This window comes from Schistocerca piceifrons, chromosome 4, assembly GCF_021461385.2.
Source record: "Schistocerca piceifrons isolate TAMUIC-IGC-003096 chromosome 4, iqSchPice1.1, whole genome shotgun sequence".
NCBI lineage: Eukaryota > Metazoa > Arthropoda > Insecta > Orthoptera > Acrididae > Schistocerca > Schistocerca piceifrons.
The window spans coordinates 202180200-202198329 of record NC_060141.1 but is presented as its reverse complement, the minus strand read 5'-3'; the positions used below and the strand labels follow the sequence as shown (position 1 = coordinate 202198329).

General features: G+C 41.3%; 1 protein-coding gene across 1 annotated transcript in view; it reads right to left on the bottom strand.

Moving 5' to 3' along the window:
• The window catches only part of LOC124795032 (isoleucine--tRNA ligase, mitochondrial), a 103224-nt gene that overhangs the window by 35067 nt on the left and 50027 nt on the right, over positions 1-18130 (bottom strand). Inside the window, exons 5-6 of the mRNA XM_047258809.1 lie at positions 10230-10279; positions 6374-6696 (exon numbers count right to left, since the gene is read on the bottom strand). Coding sequence (XP_047114765.1) covers positions 6374-6696; positions 10230-10279 — 373 coding nt within the window. The remainder of the gene's footprint in view (positions 1-6373; positions 6697-10229; positions 10280-18130) is intronic.

Here is an 18130-nt window from a genome sequence, read left to right as displayed (position 1 = left end):
CTGCTTTATTCCAAGGCTAACTTTGAGTAGGAATACAATGCTCGTTTTGCAGAAATCTATATGAAAATCAGTGTTAAACATTGTGATATCATCAAAGAAAACCTGAAACCTGGGAAATGTTGTAACACAGAATCATTAATGATGGGAAAGTGCATTGAGACAACAGGACTTCTGCTGAGATCGACAAAAATGAACGTAGAAAGTGGGAAAACGTAAAATGTGGGAACAAAAAATGGGGTGTCACTATACATTTTTGTGGGAAATTTCCAAGGACAGGTAAATACACTGAGTGAAAAAAGTAAAATAAATGTGGCTGTGTATCTAATTTGTTAGTAATCTTTATATAACAATGATACACACATGAAAACTGCAGATGTACAGAATCTGTCACAAGGTGCTTAAAAAAATAAGTCTGTTGACAACCTGAAGACTGGTTTGAGCACAATGCTTTACTAGGCATGGTCCTGTAGGGGGCAATATGCCCCCACCTCTCCCCAACATTTAAACTAGCTTACCCAGCCAGTTTTTCACACACACACACACACACACACACACACACACACACACACACACACACAATGGTAAAAGAAGTGAAAGAAATTCCATGGTATGACTGAGGACTGAGCCACTACTTTTTGGTTTGTAATCTGACACCTGTCCACTGAGCTACCAAGCCACACATAAAGTACTTATGATATTAATACTGAATTGTGCTATGAGCATATTCTTCACCATATTATAGCAATACCATTTACATAGTCTGAGAGAAGTCTCTGTGTTTCTAGAATGCAACAATGGGTAAGATTAACACTGCAGAAGAATTATATCATAGTTACGACTGTTTATATTTTATATGTTTTCCAAGGTCTTTCACAGTTTCTTCTGAAATTAAGCCTCTCACTGTTACAACAAACATGCTTGCTGCATTCCATGCTGAGGGCAGCTTTGTTGTTGCTAATACTGTTACCTGTGCTGAGAGATAGCATTTGAGCCGCTCCTGTGATTGGTTTTGTTGCACAGACTGGCTCGCCTGAGCTGCATATTTTTGGAGCACTGGGGATAATGACTGTCTGCCACTCTGGGTTTTGCCCCCCCTCTCTCCAATACAAAATAAATATAGTTACTCTGACACCTAAAGAACGTCATTTTAAAGCTCCTCTAGAAATGAATTACTGCACAAACACAAAGGTATGTCAATATTGCATTGTGCCTAAGAATTAAATCTTTCTTATAGTTTTTAGTACAATTTTAGTAGTCTGTGATGAAAGCTCTGTGTCACTTTGGATTAATCTGAGTGTTCTTTCTTAGTTACTCTCCCATAACACCTGCTGTCCTCCATAAGGCCTTTTTCAAAAGTAGAGCACACACACACACACACACACACACACACACACACACACACACTCCATCAAGCAAACACAACTCACACTCAGCGAGCTTTCAGTTGCCTGAGACTGCAGTCACGTGTTTGAGTTGCATTTGCATGACAGTGTAATTCTCTAGGCAATCTCCAAAGCCATATAACCATGGTTTCTAAATACTTTTCACTTGTGTCCAAATAATAGTTGCATACTGAGAACTGGCAATTATACACTCCTGGAAATTGAAATAAGAACACCGTGAATTCATTGTCCCAGGAAGGGGAAACTTTATTGACACATTCCTGGGGTCAGATACATCACATGATCACACTGACAGAACCACAGGCACATAGACACAGGCAACAGAGCATGCAGAATGTCGGCACTAGTACAGTGTATATCCACCTTTCGCAGCAATGCAGGCTGCTATTCTCCCATGGAGACGATCGTAGAGATGCTGGATGTAGTCCTGTGGAACGGCTTGCCATGCCATTTCCACCTGGCGCCTCAGTTGGACCAGCGTTCGTGCTGGACGTGCAGACCGAGTGAGACGACGCTTCATCCAGTCCCAAACATGCTCAATTGGGGGACAGATCCGGAGATCTTGCTGGCCAGGGTAGTTGACTTACACCTTCTAGAGCACGTTGGGTGGCACGGGATACATGCGGACGGGCATTGTCCTGTTGGAACAGCAAGTTCCCTTGCCGGTCTAGGAATGGTAGAACGATGGGTTCGATGACAGTTTGGATGTACCGTGCACTATTCAGTGTCCCCTCGACGATCACCAGTGGTGTACGGCCAGTGTAGGAGATCGCTCCCCACACCATGATGCCGGGTGTTGGCCCTGTGTGCCTCGGTCGTATGCAGTCCTGATTGTGGCGCTCACCTGCACGGCGCCAAACACGCATACGACCATCATTGGCACCAAGGCAGAAGCAACTCTCATTGCTGAAGACGACACGTCTCCATTCGTCCCTCCATTCACGCCTGTCGCGACACCACTGGAGGCAGGCTGCACGATGTTGGGGCGTGAGCGGAAGACAGCCTAACGGTGTGCGGGACCGTAGCCCAGCTTCATGGAGACGGTTGCGAATGGTCCTCGCCGATACCCCAGGACCAACAGTGTCCCTAATTTGCTGGGAAGTGGCGGTGCGGTCCCCTACGGCACTGCGTAGGATCCTACGGTCTTGGCGTGCATCCGTGCATCGCTGCAGTCCGGTCCCAGGTCGACGGGCACGTGCACCTTCCGCCGACCACTGGCGACAACATCGATGTACTGTGGAGACCTCACGCCCCACGTGTTGAGCAATTCGGCGGTACGTCCACCCGGCCTCCCGCATGCCCACTATACGCCCTCGCTCAAAGTCCGTCAACTGCACATACGGTTCACGTCCACGCTGTCAGGGCATGCTACCAGTGTTAAAGACTGCAATGGAGCTCCGTATGCCACGGCAAACTGGCTGACACTAACGGCGGCGGTGCACAAATGCTGCGCAGCTAGCGCCATTCGACGGCCAACACCGCGGTTCCTGGTGTGTCCGCTGTGCCGTGCGTGTGATCATTGCTTGTACAGCCCTCTTGCAGTGTCCGGAGCAAGTATGGTGGGTCTGACACACCGGTGTCAATGTGTTCTTTTTTCCATTTCCAGGAGTGTATATAATCTTGTTACATTGAGACAATGAAAGCTGTGGTTTTAATTCTTGTATGTCACATACAAAATCAATGTTAAAGCATCTTGAAACTGTGACTGTTTTGCTTGTGATGCTTGTGAAAGCGGCAATTCGTCTGGATAGAAGTTTCAAAGTAAGAATGTTTTAAATGCTACAGTAGCTTCCACACCATCTGTGCACATTTTCCATCCTTCTTTTGGATCCAGGCTTTGAACCAACACTAATAAAGTTAAAAATACTTTTCAATGTTTTTGTGTCTATTTTTTGTTTTTCATTTAGTTTTGGAGACATATCAGTGTATTGTCTCTTTCCTGTGTCAGTATCCAAGGTTAATAACATTCTTTCGTTTTCATTTTTTTTGTTTTTCATTGAGTTTTAGTGGCGTTTCAATGTAATGTTACCTTTCCTGTGCATGTATCTGTGGTTAGTAACATTTTTCTGTCCTCATATTTTCTTTTTCATTTAATTTTAGAGACATGTCAGTGTAAACTTCATGTTTGCATTTTTACCTTGTTTCTTGGTGCACTTTCTGTTTAAAGTAAACAGTGCATCTCTGCATTGGTATACTCTTCTTTGAATGTTCACTCTCAAAAATACTTGGATAATGCCTCCAAGTAAATTGTAGAGGATTCTTGTCATCAAAGCACTCCCCCCTGTCACCTTGCTTCCATTCTGTGGCATAAGCCTATAATTTCTCTTCGCGGAGCAAAGGGAAGTCTCCTGTTGACATTTTTTGCCCTGTTACTACACAGTGGAGAGCATGAGCATTTAAAACACATGAGTAGAGTAAGTGGGAAAGGAACTCTTTATACCTCTTCACCATCTTTCACACTGATTGGGAACTCATTAGCATATCAGTACAATCAAGTGTTCCTATGCTTGAGTTATAATCTGTAATATGTTGAGGTTTCTTGAGACTTTCACCAGAAACATCTACACGGTATTACACATGGTCAACATCCACATTTCTCTTTAGTCCCACCACTTAGGCATAAGCATTATATTGGTGAACACACACTAGATCCTTCCTCATTTTAGTTGCGCATGTTCCTAAAAACAGTACCATATGTGGCCGTTCCATGGTTATGAAGCCAGAGGAAAAGGCCTGGGCTTCAATACCAATTGTCAATATAAACAGTGCACCCCCATTTCAAATACGGCTTCATCAGAGTTACCACGAGTATCAGAAAGAAAGATTAGATTCTCCAGGAGGTGTAGTGTTATACCAACAACATCTGCAATGAATTTAAAGGTAAACTCTTGAGGACAAGATTAACAGGAGCGGTGGTGAATTTGAAGACATCATCATCAACTTTGTAGCACAGATATGCCTTGCCTGTACAACCGGTTTGGGGGGTGGCTTTATACTACTTGCTGATATATAATCCAACTGTTGCTAAAACTTTCCTTAATTTGGTATGTGAAAGCAAGGAACACAGCATCAACCTGAGCAACGATATCTTCTTTCTTGGTCTAGTGGACAAACAGAGTGAGCACAGATTTTGTTTATGAAATCCACATTGATTCCTACAGAGGATATTTTCATGAGTGTAAAACATAAAAAATTCCACAACAGATTCACATTACATCACATCATAGGTACAGACCGGCAGTTTGTGCATCTGTTCGACAGCCCTGCTTGAAAATAGGAATAGCCTGCACTTATTTCCAATCACTAGGAACACTTCATTCCTCCAGACACCTACAGTACACTGCCGCTGGAATGGGAGCACTTCTTTCACACACACTAACGTGACAGGAAGGGCACCCAGCACCTAATTCATTAACAAAGCCAAGACATGTTAAAACAAGCCCCCCCCCCCCATGACTATACAGAATAAAGGCACAAGAAAAATAAGAAGAAGATAGTATTATTCTATTTCTGGAGTGAGAATGGATCATACAGAGCTGGTGGAGCAATTTTGCTACCCTTTTAAAGAAAACAACCATTTGCACATAACACATACTTCACTAACCTTATATAGCCACTTCCTGCATATAGTGCACACCTGACCTACGAAGGGTGCTGGGTTGGGGAGGGCTGGGGGGAGGGCTGGGGGGGAGGGGGGGGGGGGGGGGCGGAGAGGAGATTCCTACAATTCTTCACTCAACAGCAAAGTTCAAGAAAGCAACATTCATGGTAATCACAACATTGTTTGAGCCTCTGGTTTAAACCTTCCATTCGGCTCCAAACAACATGATCAGCTCTGGAAACATATCACAAAATGCTAACTGTGGTTTCATGCCATGCGTAAGACTAATTGTCCTCACCAAAGCAGACAGCTGTCTGCAGCACTCGAAAACGGCCTCTGATGCTGACAAGCAAGTGTCATTCATGCTGATATGAACAATGATTTGCAGCTGTGTGCACTCAGTATGCTCAACTGCTGCTGGTAAAGCCTCCTCCACATCTTGGATGCAATCCCCCCCCCTCCCACCTGACAAGGAAACAGAGTTGACACTGCCCTTCCTTTCTAACCTGTCTGCTTTTTCCCTAAGGGGCTCCACCACCCACCTAACTCTTGAGCTTCCAATTACAAGCAATCCCACCCTCTACACTTGTTCAGGCCTTTTTTAGGAATGTTGTCTACAGTCCAAACGAGCAAGGCATTCCATACTGCCTCAGATGTACTTTCAGCAGAGGGAAATAACTCAAACTTGTTTTTAAGGTATAAGGGGACAGCTGCTCAGCCAGTACTAACTGTTACCTATAACACAGAGATTCGCAACCCTGCCACTGTTCACCATTCACCATCAGGTGAACACTGACTGAGAACAAGGATGCTAAAAGTCTCTGTGATATCAGGGATCCCATGTGATGCTGTAGGCACCCAGGTGCCATAACATTTGTCACAGGTTACCCAACACCACTGCAGCCCAGGACAGCACAATGAGGCCCATCCACTGTGGACAATACAGCTTTCTACTGTTTATGGACAGTGGCCAATTCTCCCCTGCATCCATACACAACAGATGCATTCTCTATCCATCAATGTTTGTCTATACCAAAGAACATATCACTAACCCAAGGAGTAATGTTGCTATGCTACTTCAGCCTTTCACATTCTCACAGCACTCCAACATTAGCTCACACAATGCAAATGTATTAAAATTTGTGGAAAAACTTACAATAAATTAGAATATGAGTAAATTAATATACACTAGTCAACACAGTTATATACACACATGCTATTCACTTCCTTTCCAAGGCATGTGAGAACAAAATTTAAACCAAATTCTGCATACAAACAGAAACTGGTGCTGCTCCTAACACATCTGCTCGATTCTGCAGCTGTCGCCCTGTTAAAAAGCAGGTATAGAAAGTACAGAGAATTAATTTACCTTTAAAAGATGAGATAACTTCTGCTTGTGCTCCAGTCTTGTTTAGCAAGTCCTTCATACATTCAGAAGCTAAAATGTACAGTTCATCTTTTGAATTGTCCAAATGAATTGCACTGTATGTCATCTCTGGACTATAACATACTGCACTTGTCATTGGCAGAGTCCAAGGAGTTGTGGTCCATATTAACAAATACACTTGTGATGCATGTTGGGGTGTAATTTTTTTCAGTTGTGGTGGTAGGTCCTTTATCAGGAAGCGTACCGTAACAGCCTGACTGCAGTGAGTTGGGTTATATTCCAGCTCAGCTTCTGCCAGTGCTGTCCTGAAAATTTTTGGGTGTTAAAACTAAATAAAAATGAAGTTTTCTTTGATCAGTATTAGCTAAAGACAAAATATTAACTTGGCTGACTTCTGCAGTTTGGTAGTAACATGGGACTTTAAGGCAGGAGAGTTCAACATTGATATCTGGCTCAAAGAAGAATTATTCTCATCATGTAAGGGTCACATGCACAACTGTGCAGTTACACACAAACCAAAGTCAAACCTCTATGAAGGCACCTCATCAGAGTAAACACTTTAACTTTTAGTTTAAAATCAGTGCCAAAGTTGGAGAGGTACCTATGTCCAAATAATCTACAGCTATATTAAAGTAATTTAATATTTCAATAACTCAGCTAAAAAATGGCACAGTGTCACCATTCTAAAGAGGAAGGATAAACGTCTATGCCAGCACTGCTCTGGCATTCATGCCAGCCAGAACTTTTGCTTTAACAGATTCAACACATATCTGTAAATGGAGTTATATCTCTGAGGGTAATTATTCAATATGAGTGAACTGTGTGTTTTTATGTGGAGAAGTGTATTAATTCCAAATCATCCTGGGCTCCACATGTTTACCTCAGAAACATTAAAATGACATGAGGCTACAAATTTAAAGAAACAAGGAAAGTTTCCCAATTTATTTTTAAATTATTGTGATGTATGTAACCAAAGCATCTAAACCACAAAAAATGGGTTATGAAGCACAGTACATAGAACTTTAAAATACATAATACGAAGAACACTGGACCTACACTACAAACATAGGCAACATCTGAGAAGGCTGGGTTGAGTATGGATGTGGATTTCATTTCTGATAAGATGGAGGGTGTGATAGAGGTGAGCTCAGTCCTATGCACCCCACTCAGCATACTCTGTTAACTGTACAGGCTAAAAGGGGGACTTCTACCAGGAGCAATAAGTATTTTTAAAAATTAAAAAATTATATACTATAAATGACTGATGCATTCACAATAATAACTATAATTTTGCCTAACACTGCTGTACTTTTTTACTGTGTAATGTCTCATTATGCATCCAGCTATGCAGAAAGCAACACAATGAAGTTTCATGTCTACTAAAACACATACATCCCTGTCTGGTTATTTGAAATTTTGGATTTGCCAACTGAGTGAAATGGCTCACTCTTTGAGTCTTTTCTGAAACACACAGTGGATCATCATTACAGTCTTACTGTACCTTACTCTAGAAAATTCTGAGTGGAATACAATAATGCAAAAAGTAAAGGTAACTACTCACCATATAGTTGAGGAATAAAGTGGTCAACTGCAACTATCCCTGTTTGACTCCAGTGTCACAGCAATTGTTTGTGTGTTAGTCTGTTAGCTCCAAGAAATAGCCGTGATTTTCCATTCTACCTTCAGGCAAATGCCGGTACCGTTCCTCTGAAAGGGCACAGCTGATTTCCTCCCCCATCCTTCCCTAATCCAATTAATCCAATTGTGCTCTGTCTGTAATGCCCTTTTTGTTGATGGGATGTTAAGCACTAATCTTCTTCTCCTCCTCCTCCTCCTCCTCCTCCTCCCCCCCCCCCCCCCCCCCCCCCCCCGCCTCAAGAAATAACATTGTCCACAATATTAGGGATGATTTCAGTCTTGTTTACATGTCTGTCAACTGCTCAATGCTTCAACCATATGAAGAATAGTTACATTAATTTATTCAATTATTTTTGGTTGTAAAGAAGATATTTATAACATCTAAGACCACTTTTGAATCCATTTACTGGAGTTTAAACTTCCTTGGGAAATCTAAACAAGTTTAAACTTCCTTGGGAAATCAAAACTTGCATCAATAACAACCAATCCTGTCAAACATAGAAGATTTTCATTGGATTATTTCCTTCTGTACTGGGGATCCATACTGTGGAGAGTTAGCATACAAACTGAAATGCCCTTTTCTCTGAACTTAAGCCAAAGTACAGCTCAACAAACAGTAACCTCTCTCTGACAGAGGTCATCTAACAGGTGCAGTATGTCGGACAGACAAGAGTGCAGAAAGAAATCATTCATTGCTTTGTTCACAGAACCATGCCAGCATTTGATTAATGCCATTTACAGAAACCATAAAACACACAAATCGTGCATGACTGGATGGGTATTTGAACCTTCATCTTCTCAGTTACGAGTTCCATTTCTTATCACCCCATTTGGCACTCGTTTAGAGGGTTACTTCATGGCAGAATAGGAAGCTTGTTTTACAACTATGAAGTCAAAATGTCAAGGCAAGAGACCAGAAAGAGAAGTGTCCTAACTGAAGAATCTGTCCCCAGCATTCAGCTAAGAGAATTCAGATCTAAATAACAGTGGTCCAATAACATTTGCATCCTGGTTTTATTTATACATATCGTCAACTGCACACAGCAGCACCCTCTCGACTTGAGACGTACATTATTTACTGCTCAGTGGTTTGTATGTAACTGGTATTGCCAGAGGAAATCATCTGGTAAGAGGTCATATCATTCATTCAAAGTTATTCACAAATTCTATAAATTAAAACTAAATAAAAAGTTGGGCTAGAAAATAAAACTTGGGTCATAGCACTGAGTTAATATTTCAGGTCACAAAATATAAAAGTGACCGTAAGTACAGAGCAAAGGAAGTTTTTACAATCTTACAAGACTGTGGAGCAGGACATGTTTGAGGAGATGAAGAAATCTTACAATTAGCTTTAATACAAAAAGCAGTAGAGGAAATAAAGATGTTATAAAAAATCAATGAGAAGTTTTTACATTCACAAATTAGTAATACAAAAAATAGGTGAAAACAGGTATCACTAATGACAGATCTGCAGTGAGTAAAATTCTAATTTTTGTTTTCCATATACTACAATAATAAAAATGATATCACTATTATTATTAAAAATAATTTAGGAGTAAACTAGACCACTGCCTGAATACCAGAAGCATTGTGTCATCAAAAGGCACACTCCTGTATTAAATTATGTACATTTTTCCAGAACTTTCTTACTATAATAATAACAACAACAACAATAATAATAATAATAATAATAATAATAAAACTGTCTTCAACCTATAGGTTGGATGAGCACCTCAGTGCTTCACTGACCATGGCCCTATTGGAGGTGATATGCTGTTGCCTTCCTCCAGTCTCTGAACTGATTTACCAGCCAGTTATAATGGAGCCTATAGTTTAGTATGAACATTGAGCCATGATATATCCTGCCATTTTCACACACACACACACACACACACACACACACACACACACACACACACACAAAGTATTATCAGTTGTGAAAGAAAGCAATCTGTGATAGAAAAAATAATCATGAGACTAACTGGAGACTGGATTTGTAGCCATAACTTAAGCACCACACAACTACTTTATTAAGAAGCAGTAACAAATAAAAGCTACAGTTACACAAAACTGAGAAACATAAAAAAATCATTTCACTTTCATGGCTAATGCTAAATCTGTCTTAATATGTAACTGACACCATTTATCCCATATATTAGCTTAAATGTCACACATATAATAAAAAGAAGAAGTTACTTACCTTGATGATGGAGACCAGAAAACTGGTTTATATGCTCTATAGATCAAACCCTGAAAACAAATATTGCCATATGAAGCAAATGCAATAACATTTAAGAACATGGTCTTTTAACTGAATATTTTTCAAATGTATTGAAAGTAAGTACCTGACCACGTGTGGAAGTTAAAGAATAAAACTGTGTGTATCTGCTCCTGCTCCTGCTCCTGCTCTCTCTCTCTCTCTCTCTCTCTCTCTCTCTCTCTCTCTTTCCTCCAACTTTTAGCTGTTCTTAGCCCCTACATACAGAGCCTGTGGCACTGATAAATTGAAAGCCCACCAACTTTTAGAAACACTCAATTTTAATCACATGTAATTACGTACAGTCATGTCATTATGTATTCTTCACACATTTCAGGGCAATAGCTTTGAATTTAACTACTTTTTCTGCAGATTGTTACCTACGTCTACCTTTGCCTATTCCCTAATGGCCACAGCAAAATTTTGCTTACTACATGTTAATTTGCACTATTCACACACAATGGCCTAGATCACAACCACAGCCATGTTTTGAGACTTTTATACAAAATTTAAAAAAAAGAAATACTGACAAGAGATGTGTGAACATTTCTTGTGCAAAACATATTGTTTTAATACTTGTATTTTTTTCAAGGGCGCATGTTAGCATTTACATAACAAAACCAGAGATAAATATCACATGTCAAATTGCACTACAATAAAACTGTCATTGTTAAGTGTATCAATGGTGAAAAATGGCTATAATATCTCCATAAACCAAAAAAATTCTAAGTTAATTGTGTAATTGGATATATAAAAAATCTACTCAACAACTAGCAGCAGCACTGTACATAACAGAGGTGCGAGGGGGTTGGTGAAAAATAGATGGGAAAGATAATGCAAGGCTAGAAAACTAAAATGGAGTGAAGCAAAGAGTAGCTACAGTGAAGAAGTGCTGGAATGGAAAAAATTAATGTAAATTAAGGGTGGGTGGGTGTCGAGAACCAAGGACATGTTGTAGAGTTAGTTCCCACCTGTGGAGTTCTGAGAAACTGGTGTCTCAGGGAAAAATCCAGATGGCACATGTGGTGAAATAAGTGCCGAGGTCATGAATGTCATGTTGTAGAGCATGCTCTGCAACAGGATATTGCAAGTTGCTAGTATACACCCTCTACCCATGCCCATTCATCCTAATTGATAAATTGGCTGTAGTCATGCCAATGTAGAAGGCTGAACAGTGTTCATATAACAACTGCTACATGACATGTTGTCTTTTAGGTGGCTCTACCTTTGATAGTATATGTCTTGCCAGTTACAGGGCTGTTATAGGTGGTGGTAGGAGAGTGCATAAGGCAAGTCTTACAGTGGTGACAGTCACAGGGGTAGGAGCCATACAGTAGGGAGATGAGTGCAGAAGGAGCATAGGGCCTGACAAGAACAATGTGGAGATTGGGTGGGCAGCGGAAAGCTATTCTAGATGTGATGGGCAAAATTTCAGATAAAATGGATCTCATTTCAGGGCATGATTTTAGGAAATCAAGGCCCTGTTGACGTGACTAATTAACACATTCCAAACCAAGATAATACTGATTCACCAATAGTGTGCTCCGAATATGCGTTTTGGATGGATCGGCAGTACCAGGATTGATGTCATGGCCCAGGATATCTGTTTTTTAACTAGGCTGGTGAGGTAATTACGTGCAGTGAAAGCTGAGTTGAGAATGGTGGTGTATTGCTGTAAAAAGTCTGCATCGAAACAAACACATTTGCTTCGGATGCCAAGGCTACATGGGCGGGAACGTCTGATGTGGAAAGGATAGCAGCTGTCAAAATATAAGTACTGTTGTCTGTTGGTAGGTTTAATGTGGACAGAAGTCTAGTAAATGACCTATATGCCCCATTAGGCCAATTTACACTCTATCAGACTTCTCTCCTCCTACAAAATCCTGAAGTTATCTATCATCAGCCTAGCCAACTTCAGACTGCAACAACATGCCAGACTTCACCTCAAAAAGCTATCCCACCTTCTCTTAAACTGCCTGAACAATGGTGTTTCCCTTCCTGTCCCTCTGTAGCTCCCTACACAGCCTTACCATCAACCACCAATCCTCTCCTACAAACCGAGCTTGGCCAATGACCTTCACATCCTACATTCTTCACCATTACCTCCCAGACCAAGAATAACCCATAATCCCAAGAACCAGTCACAAACTACAGTGTCCTTAACCTCTCATCTAAAGCACTCTCCACTCCTGAATTATCTGTATTATCTAAGCGTGTCACCTTCAGCCCTAAACCTGCATTTGATCATACTGCTTTGTTGAAGGACCTACTTTCCTTCACACATAATATCCATCAGAAATATCACTTTGCAACCCATTTCCAAAACCTTTACAACAGCAAACCTGATATCGAACCCTGCCTTGAACAGTTCAGACCACAATCCCAACTTGATCCACCACCACTACCTCAAAATCATCCCTTACAAGCCTCCCAAAAATTCTTCACATCCAGCATTGCTTCACAACCCTTCCTCAGGTTCCTACAATATGACCCTAACCTGTCCTCTGCAGAACTCCAGGCTCTATGTTCCCTAAAAGCTGATGACTCCACCATTATCTTCTCAGCAGAAAGAGGATCTACCACTGTAGTACTTGAGCGAAAGATGTATGTTAGTGAAGGTCTATGCCAGCTGTCTGACACCACTACAATTCAGTATCTGCCATCAAGATCCCATCCCTGTGATTCAAAGTGACCTGCAGTCCTTCCTTAAAACCTCAGGCTCCTCACAAGGACTAACACCTCAATCCATAGATCTTCTCACCCCACCCAAACAACACACCTCCACCTTTTACCTTCTTCCTAAGGACCACAAACCCAATCATCCTGGTCGTCCTATAGTTGCTGGCTTCAAAGCATCCACCGAACGTATATCTGCCTTTTTTTACCAATACCTGCTACCCATAGCACAAAGACTCCCCACATACATCAAAGATACCAACTATTTCCTAAATCGTCTGAAATCTGTGCCTATCCCACTCCCACCTCACACCTTGCTTGTCACCATTGATGCCACCTCCCTCTTCACCAATATCCCCCATGTACATGGTCTGTCTGCTGCTGAACATTTCCTCAATCAGCACCAACCTGATTCAAAAATTATGACATCTTTCCTACTCACCTTAATCAACTTTATACTTACCAACAACCACTACACCTTTGAGGGGCATACATACAAACAGATCAGGGGTACAGCAATGGTAACAATGATGGCTCCTTACTATGCCAACCTATCCATGGGTCACTTGGAAGGGACTTCCTGTGATCCGTTATTCTTTAGCCCCAAGTTTGGTTCAGATACGAACATGACATCTTTACCATATGGACTCATGGTCAGGCTGACCCACTACAATTCCTGGAATCTCTGAATACCTTCTCCCAATCAAAAATTTAACATGGTCCTATTCCAAATCCCATACCACTTTCCTTGATGTTGATGTCGAACTCACCGAAGGGCAGCTACGCACTTCTGTCCACATTAAACCTACCAACAAACAACAGTACTTACATTCTGACCGCTGCCAACCTTTCCATGTCAAATGTTCCCTCCAATACAGTGATGGCACACAAGGCAAATGTATTTGTTCAGATGCAGATTCTTTACAGCAATACACCACCATTCTCACCTCAGCATTCATTACCCCACCAGCCTAGTTAAAAAGCAGATATCCCAGGCCATCACATCCAATCCTGGTACTTCTGATCTCTCCAAAAAACAGCTTCAGAGCACACAATTGGTGACTCAGTATTATCCTGGTTTGGAACGTGTTAATCAGCTACTTCAACAGGGCCATGATTTCCTAAAATCATGCCCTGAAATGAGATCTATTTTATCTAAAATTTTGCCCACCCCACCTAGAATAGCTTTCTGTTGCCCTCCCAATCTCCACAATATTCTTTTCATAGCTTGTGCTCCTTCTGCACCCATCTCCCTACTGTATGGCCCCTACCCCCGTGACTGTCACTGCTGCAAGACTTGCCCTATGCACTCTCCTACCACCACCTATAACAGCCCTGTAACTGGTAAAACATATACTATCAAACGGAGAGCCACCTACAAAATAAAACGTTGTTATGTAAACACTTTTTGGCCTTCTACATCAATATGACTACCACCAAATTATCAATTAGGATGAATGAACACAGGCAGAGGGTGTATACTGGCAACTTGCAATATCCTGTAGCAGAGCATGCTCTTCAACATTACATTCGTGACCTCGGCACCTGTTTCTCCACACGCGCCATCTTGATTCTTCCCACAGACACCAGATTCTCAGAACTCCACAGTTGGGAACTAGCACTATAACATGTCCTTAGTTATCGCCACCTACCTGGTGTTGATTTATGTTAATTTCTTCTATCCCAGTGCTTCTTCACTGTAACTACTCTTTGCTTCCCTCCGTTTCAGTTTTCTATGTCTTTCATTGTTTTTCCCGTCTATTTTTCACTGCCCCCCTTGCACATCTGTTACGTACAATGCACTTAGCTTTCCACTCTTATTAACTCACATCTGATGTTTAAGCATTAATGTCAGTCTGCATATTATCCTGTCTTCCACCTTTAAGCTCTCAGGTTTTCAAATCTTGTCAGATGCAGTCCCCAACACTCAGTCTTTCCCTATCATCCTGCATGGTAAGTCTCCCCTGACCCACAGTTCTGGGTGACTTTCTGAAAATCTACCACTTTTCCTGGACATCTGCAGTCCTTTTCCTTCATCATTCTTCCTTCCCTTTCAACCCTTCTGCATGAAGAAGGAGGCACTGGCTCTGAAAGCTTGCTAATTACAACCATATTTTATGTGAGTGTTCTGCCGGCATTTGGTGAGTAGATATTTTATCTATCCAATAAAATAATTGTGTCAAATAATTGACTGTTTTTGTTGTTAAGTTAACTGTGGGCATCCCAAGCAGATACAATGAATGGCTAAATGATGAACATGGTCAAGACCTGATACCTCACATAAGTAAAAAAAACAATGAAGATATAAGAAATACATGACAGCAAGGAAAGCACCAAGTAAAAGAAATTTCTACAAAAAGAAACAGCTGTCGATATCCAAAAATATAAACACTGAGAGGAGATTCGCAAAAAGTTACACTTGGAGCATGCCTCTGTGTGGGTGCAAAATGTGGACAAATGGCAAAGACAAATGAATGACAGAAAGCCTTAGAAATGTTGTTTACAGGAGACTGCTTGGGCAAAGTGGATCGATCAAGTTGAGAGCGAAGAAGATGGCAAGAAAAAATATCTAGTAAATAACACAATGAATCACAGAGATTGAATGGTTGGGCTCTGTTAAAACATGAGCTGATGCTGAAAAATTTATTTGAATGGATGATGGAAGGTAAGAAATGTATGGGCAGGGCCTATATAAGACAGATTGTTCATGCTGGTAGGATACAGCAGCTATACTGAAATGACGAGATGAGCTGGAGAGCAAAAATAAAAGTGAAGAAAGGAAATATAGTTTGAATCATTAAACACACAAAAACAGAACAAATAATAAATAAAAATGCGTCAACCCTCTACCATAATTCTAGTACAATGATATCATTTGTTACTTCAGTTTATTAGTTCTACAGCAGTCTACCTCTCCCTCTACTTCCTTCCTTCTTTTCATCTTTCTCCTCCCCTGAACATAGTCCCTTGTCAGGTACAAGCTCACAGTTTATCCCAGACACCCCTCTATGAATAAAACAGACTCAGCACATATGTATTTAGATCATACAAAAATGTGATATACATTGTGTTTACAATGCAACCAAACTTAGCAAAAATAGGAGATGATAACTAAATAAGCTAGAGTGACAGCAAAAACAGTGACTTGCACGTAGGCCTAAGTGGAGGAATCCACAATATAACATGCAAAACAATAGTTATACTCCAGTTAAAATAACTCTGACACTGAGATTTCAGTGAGTCGAGTGAGAGGACCAGCTAGCAAAGGTTGAGAGCAGCATGTGTACTCAACCCTATCCTCCATCTGCTTCTGTCTTCTGTCCCCTTCCCTGGCCCCACTCCAGTCTCACAAACACCTTTTATATCCCCCCCCCCCCCCCAACTCACTTGCATAGTCCTGTACCTTCTTTCTCTGCTTCTCACTACCACTACACCTACCCCCCCCCCCCCCCTGCTCCCTCTCAAGCACAATTCTCCCAATACTGCATCTAGCAGCCCACCAAACTGTCCCTGCCACATCCCTGCACACGGTTCGCACTACATACTACAGTATTGTTCCCTACCCCTAGCCTGCTATGCCACCCCCTTCCTTCCCTGCTGCTTCTGTGTCCCCAGTACCCACTTCAGCTGAGACTGCTACTCACATCAGGGGGCCACTGCATCCAGAGATGTCAGAGTGACTGCGCGCACAAGTACTTGTCACTCCATCCCAGATGAAACAACAGATGCACATTAGCTACGAAGATCTAGAGCCACCGCACCCTCTTTGATGTACACAGGCAAGACAAGGATGCAGCATCCAGTGCATTTCTTTTCTTCTTCCCTCCTATCTTATTTTTCTTGCCTCTTTTCTTATGTGGTTTTTTTTTAATAGTGCTCGACATTCATTAATCAATTCTTATACTTCTGTCAATATTTTTACACTTCCAGCATAATATCTAATTAAATATGGTAACTTCATCTTTCAAACTGCATGAAGCAGACAAGATGATATTCCGGGCTTTCTGAACAACACTGGTCACAATTATCTCTGTCACTTTTGACAAAATGTAAGTTACAGGTGGTGTTTCTCAACATGTGTCATTCTCCAGTGTTAAAAGTGCAGATGTTATACTACTTAATATTACTCTCTTTCAAATTCTGAAGGTGGCAGGGGTAAAATACAGGGATCAAAAGGCATTTACAGTTTGTACAGAAACCAGATGGCAGTTATAAGAGTTGAGGGGTACGAAAGGGAAGCAGTGGTTGGGAAGGGAGTAATAGAAGGTTGTAGCCTCTCCCCGATGTTATTCAATCTGTATATTGAGCAAGCAGTAAAGGAAACAAAAGAAAAATTTGGAGTAGGTATTAAAATCCATGGAGAAGAAATAAAAACTTTGAGGTTTGCCGATGACATTGTAATTCTGTCGGAGACAGCAAAGGACTTGGAAGAGCAGTTGAACGGAATGGACAGTGTCTTGAAAGGAGGATATAAGATGAACATCAACAAAAGCAAAATGAGGATAATGGAGTGTAGTCGAGTTAACTCGGGTGATGCTGAGGGAATTAGATTAGGAAATGAGGGGCTTAAAGTAGTAAAGGAGTTTTGCTATTTGGGGAGCAAAATAACTGATGATGGTCGAAGTAGAGAGGATATAAAATGTAGACTGGCAATGGCAAGGAAATCGTTTCTGAAGAAGAAAAATTTATTAGCATCGAGTATTGATTTAAGTGTCAGGAAGTCATTTCTGAAAGTATTTGTATGGAGTGTAGCCATGAATGGAAGTGAAACATGGACGATAAACAGTTTGGACAAGAAGAGAATAGAAGCTTTCGAAATGTGGTTCTAGAGAAGAATGCTGAAGATTAGATGGGTAGATCATTTAACTAATGAGGAGGTATTGAATAGAATTTGGGAGAAGAGGAGTTTGTGGCACAACTTGACTAGAAGAAGGGATCGGTTGGTAGGACATGTTCTGAGGCATCAAGGGATCACCAATTTAGTACTGGAGGGGAGTGTGGAGGCTAAAAATCGTAGAGGGAGACCAAGAGATGAATACACTAAGCAGATTCAGAAGGATGTAGGGTGCAGTAGGTACAGGGAGATGAAGAAGCTTGCACAGGATAGAATAGCATGGAGAGCTACATCAAACCAGTCTCGGGACTGAAGACCACAACAACAGCAACAA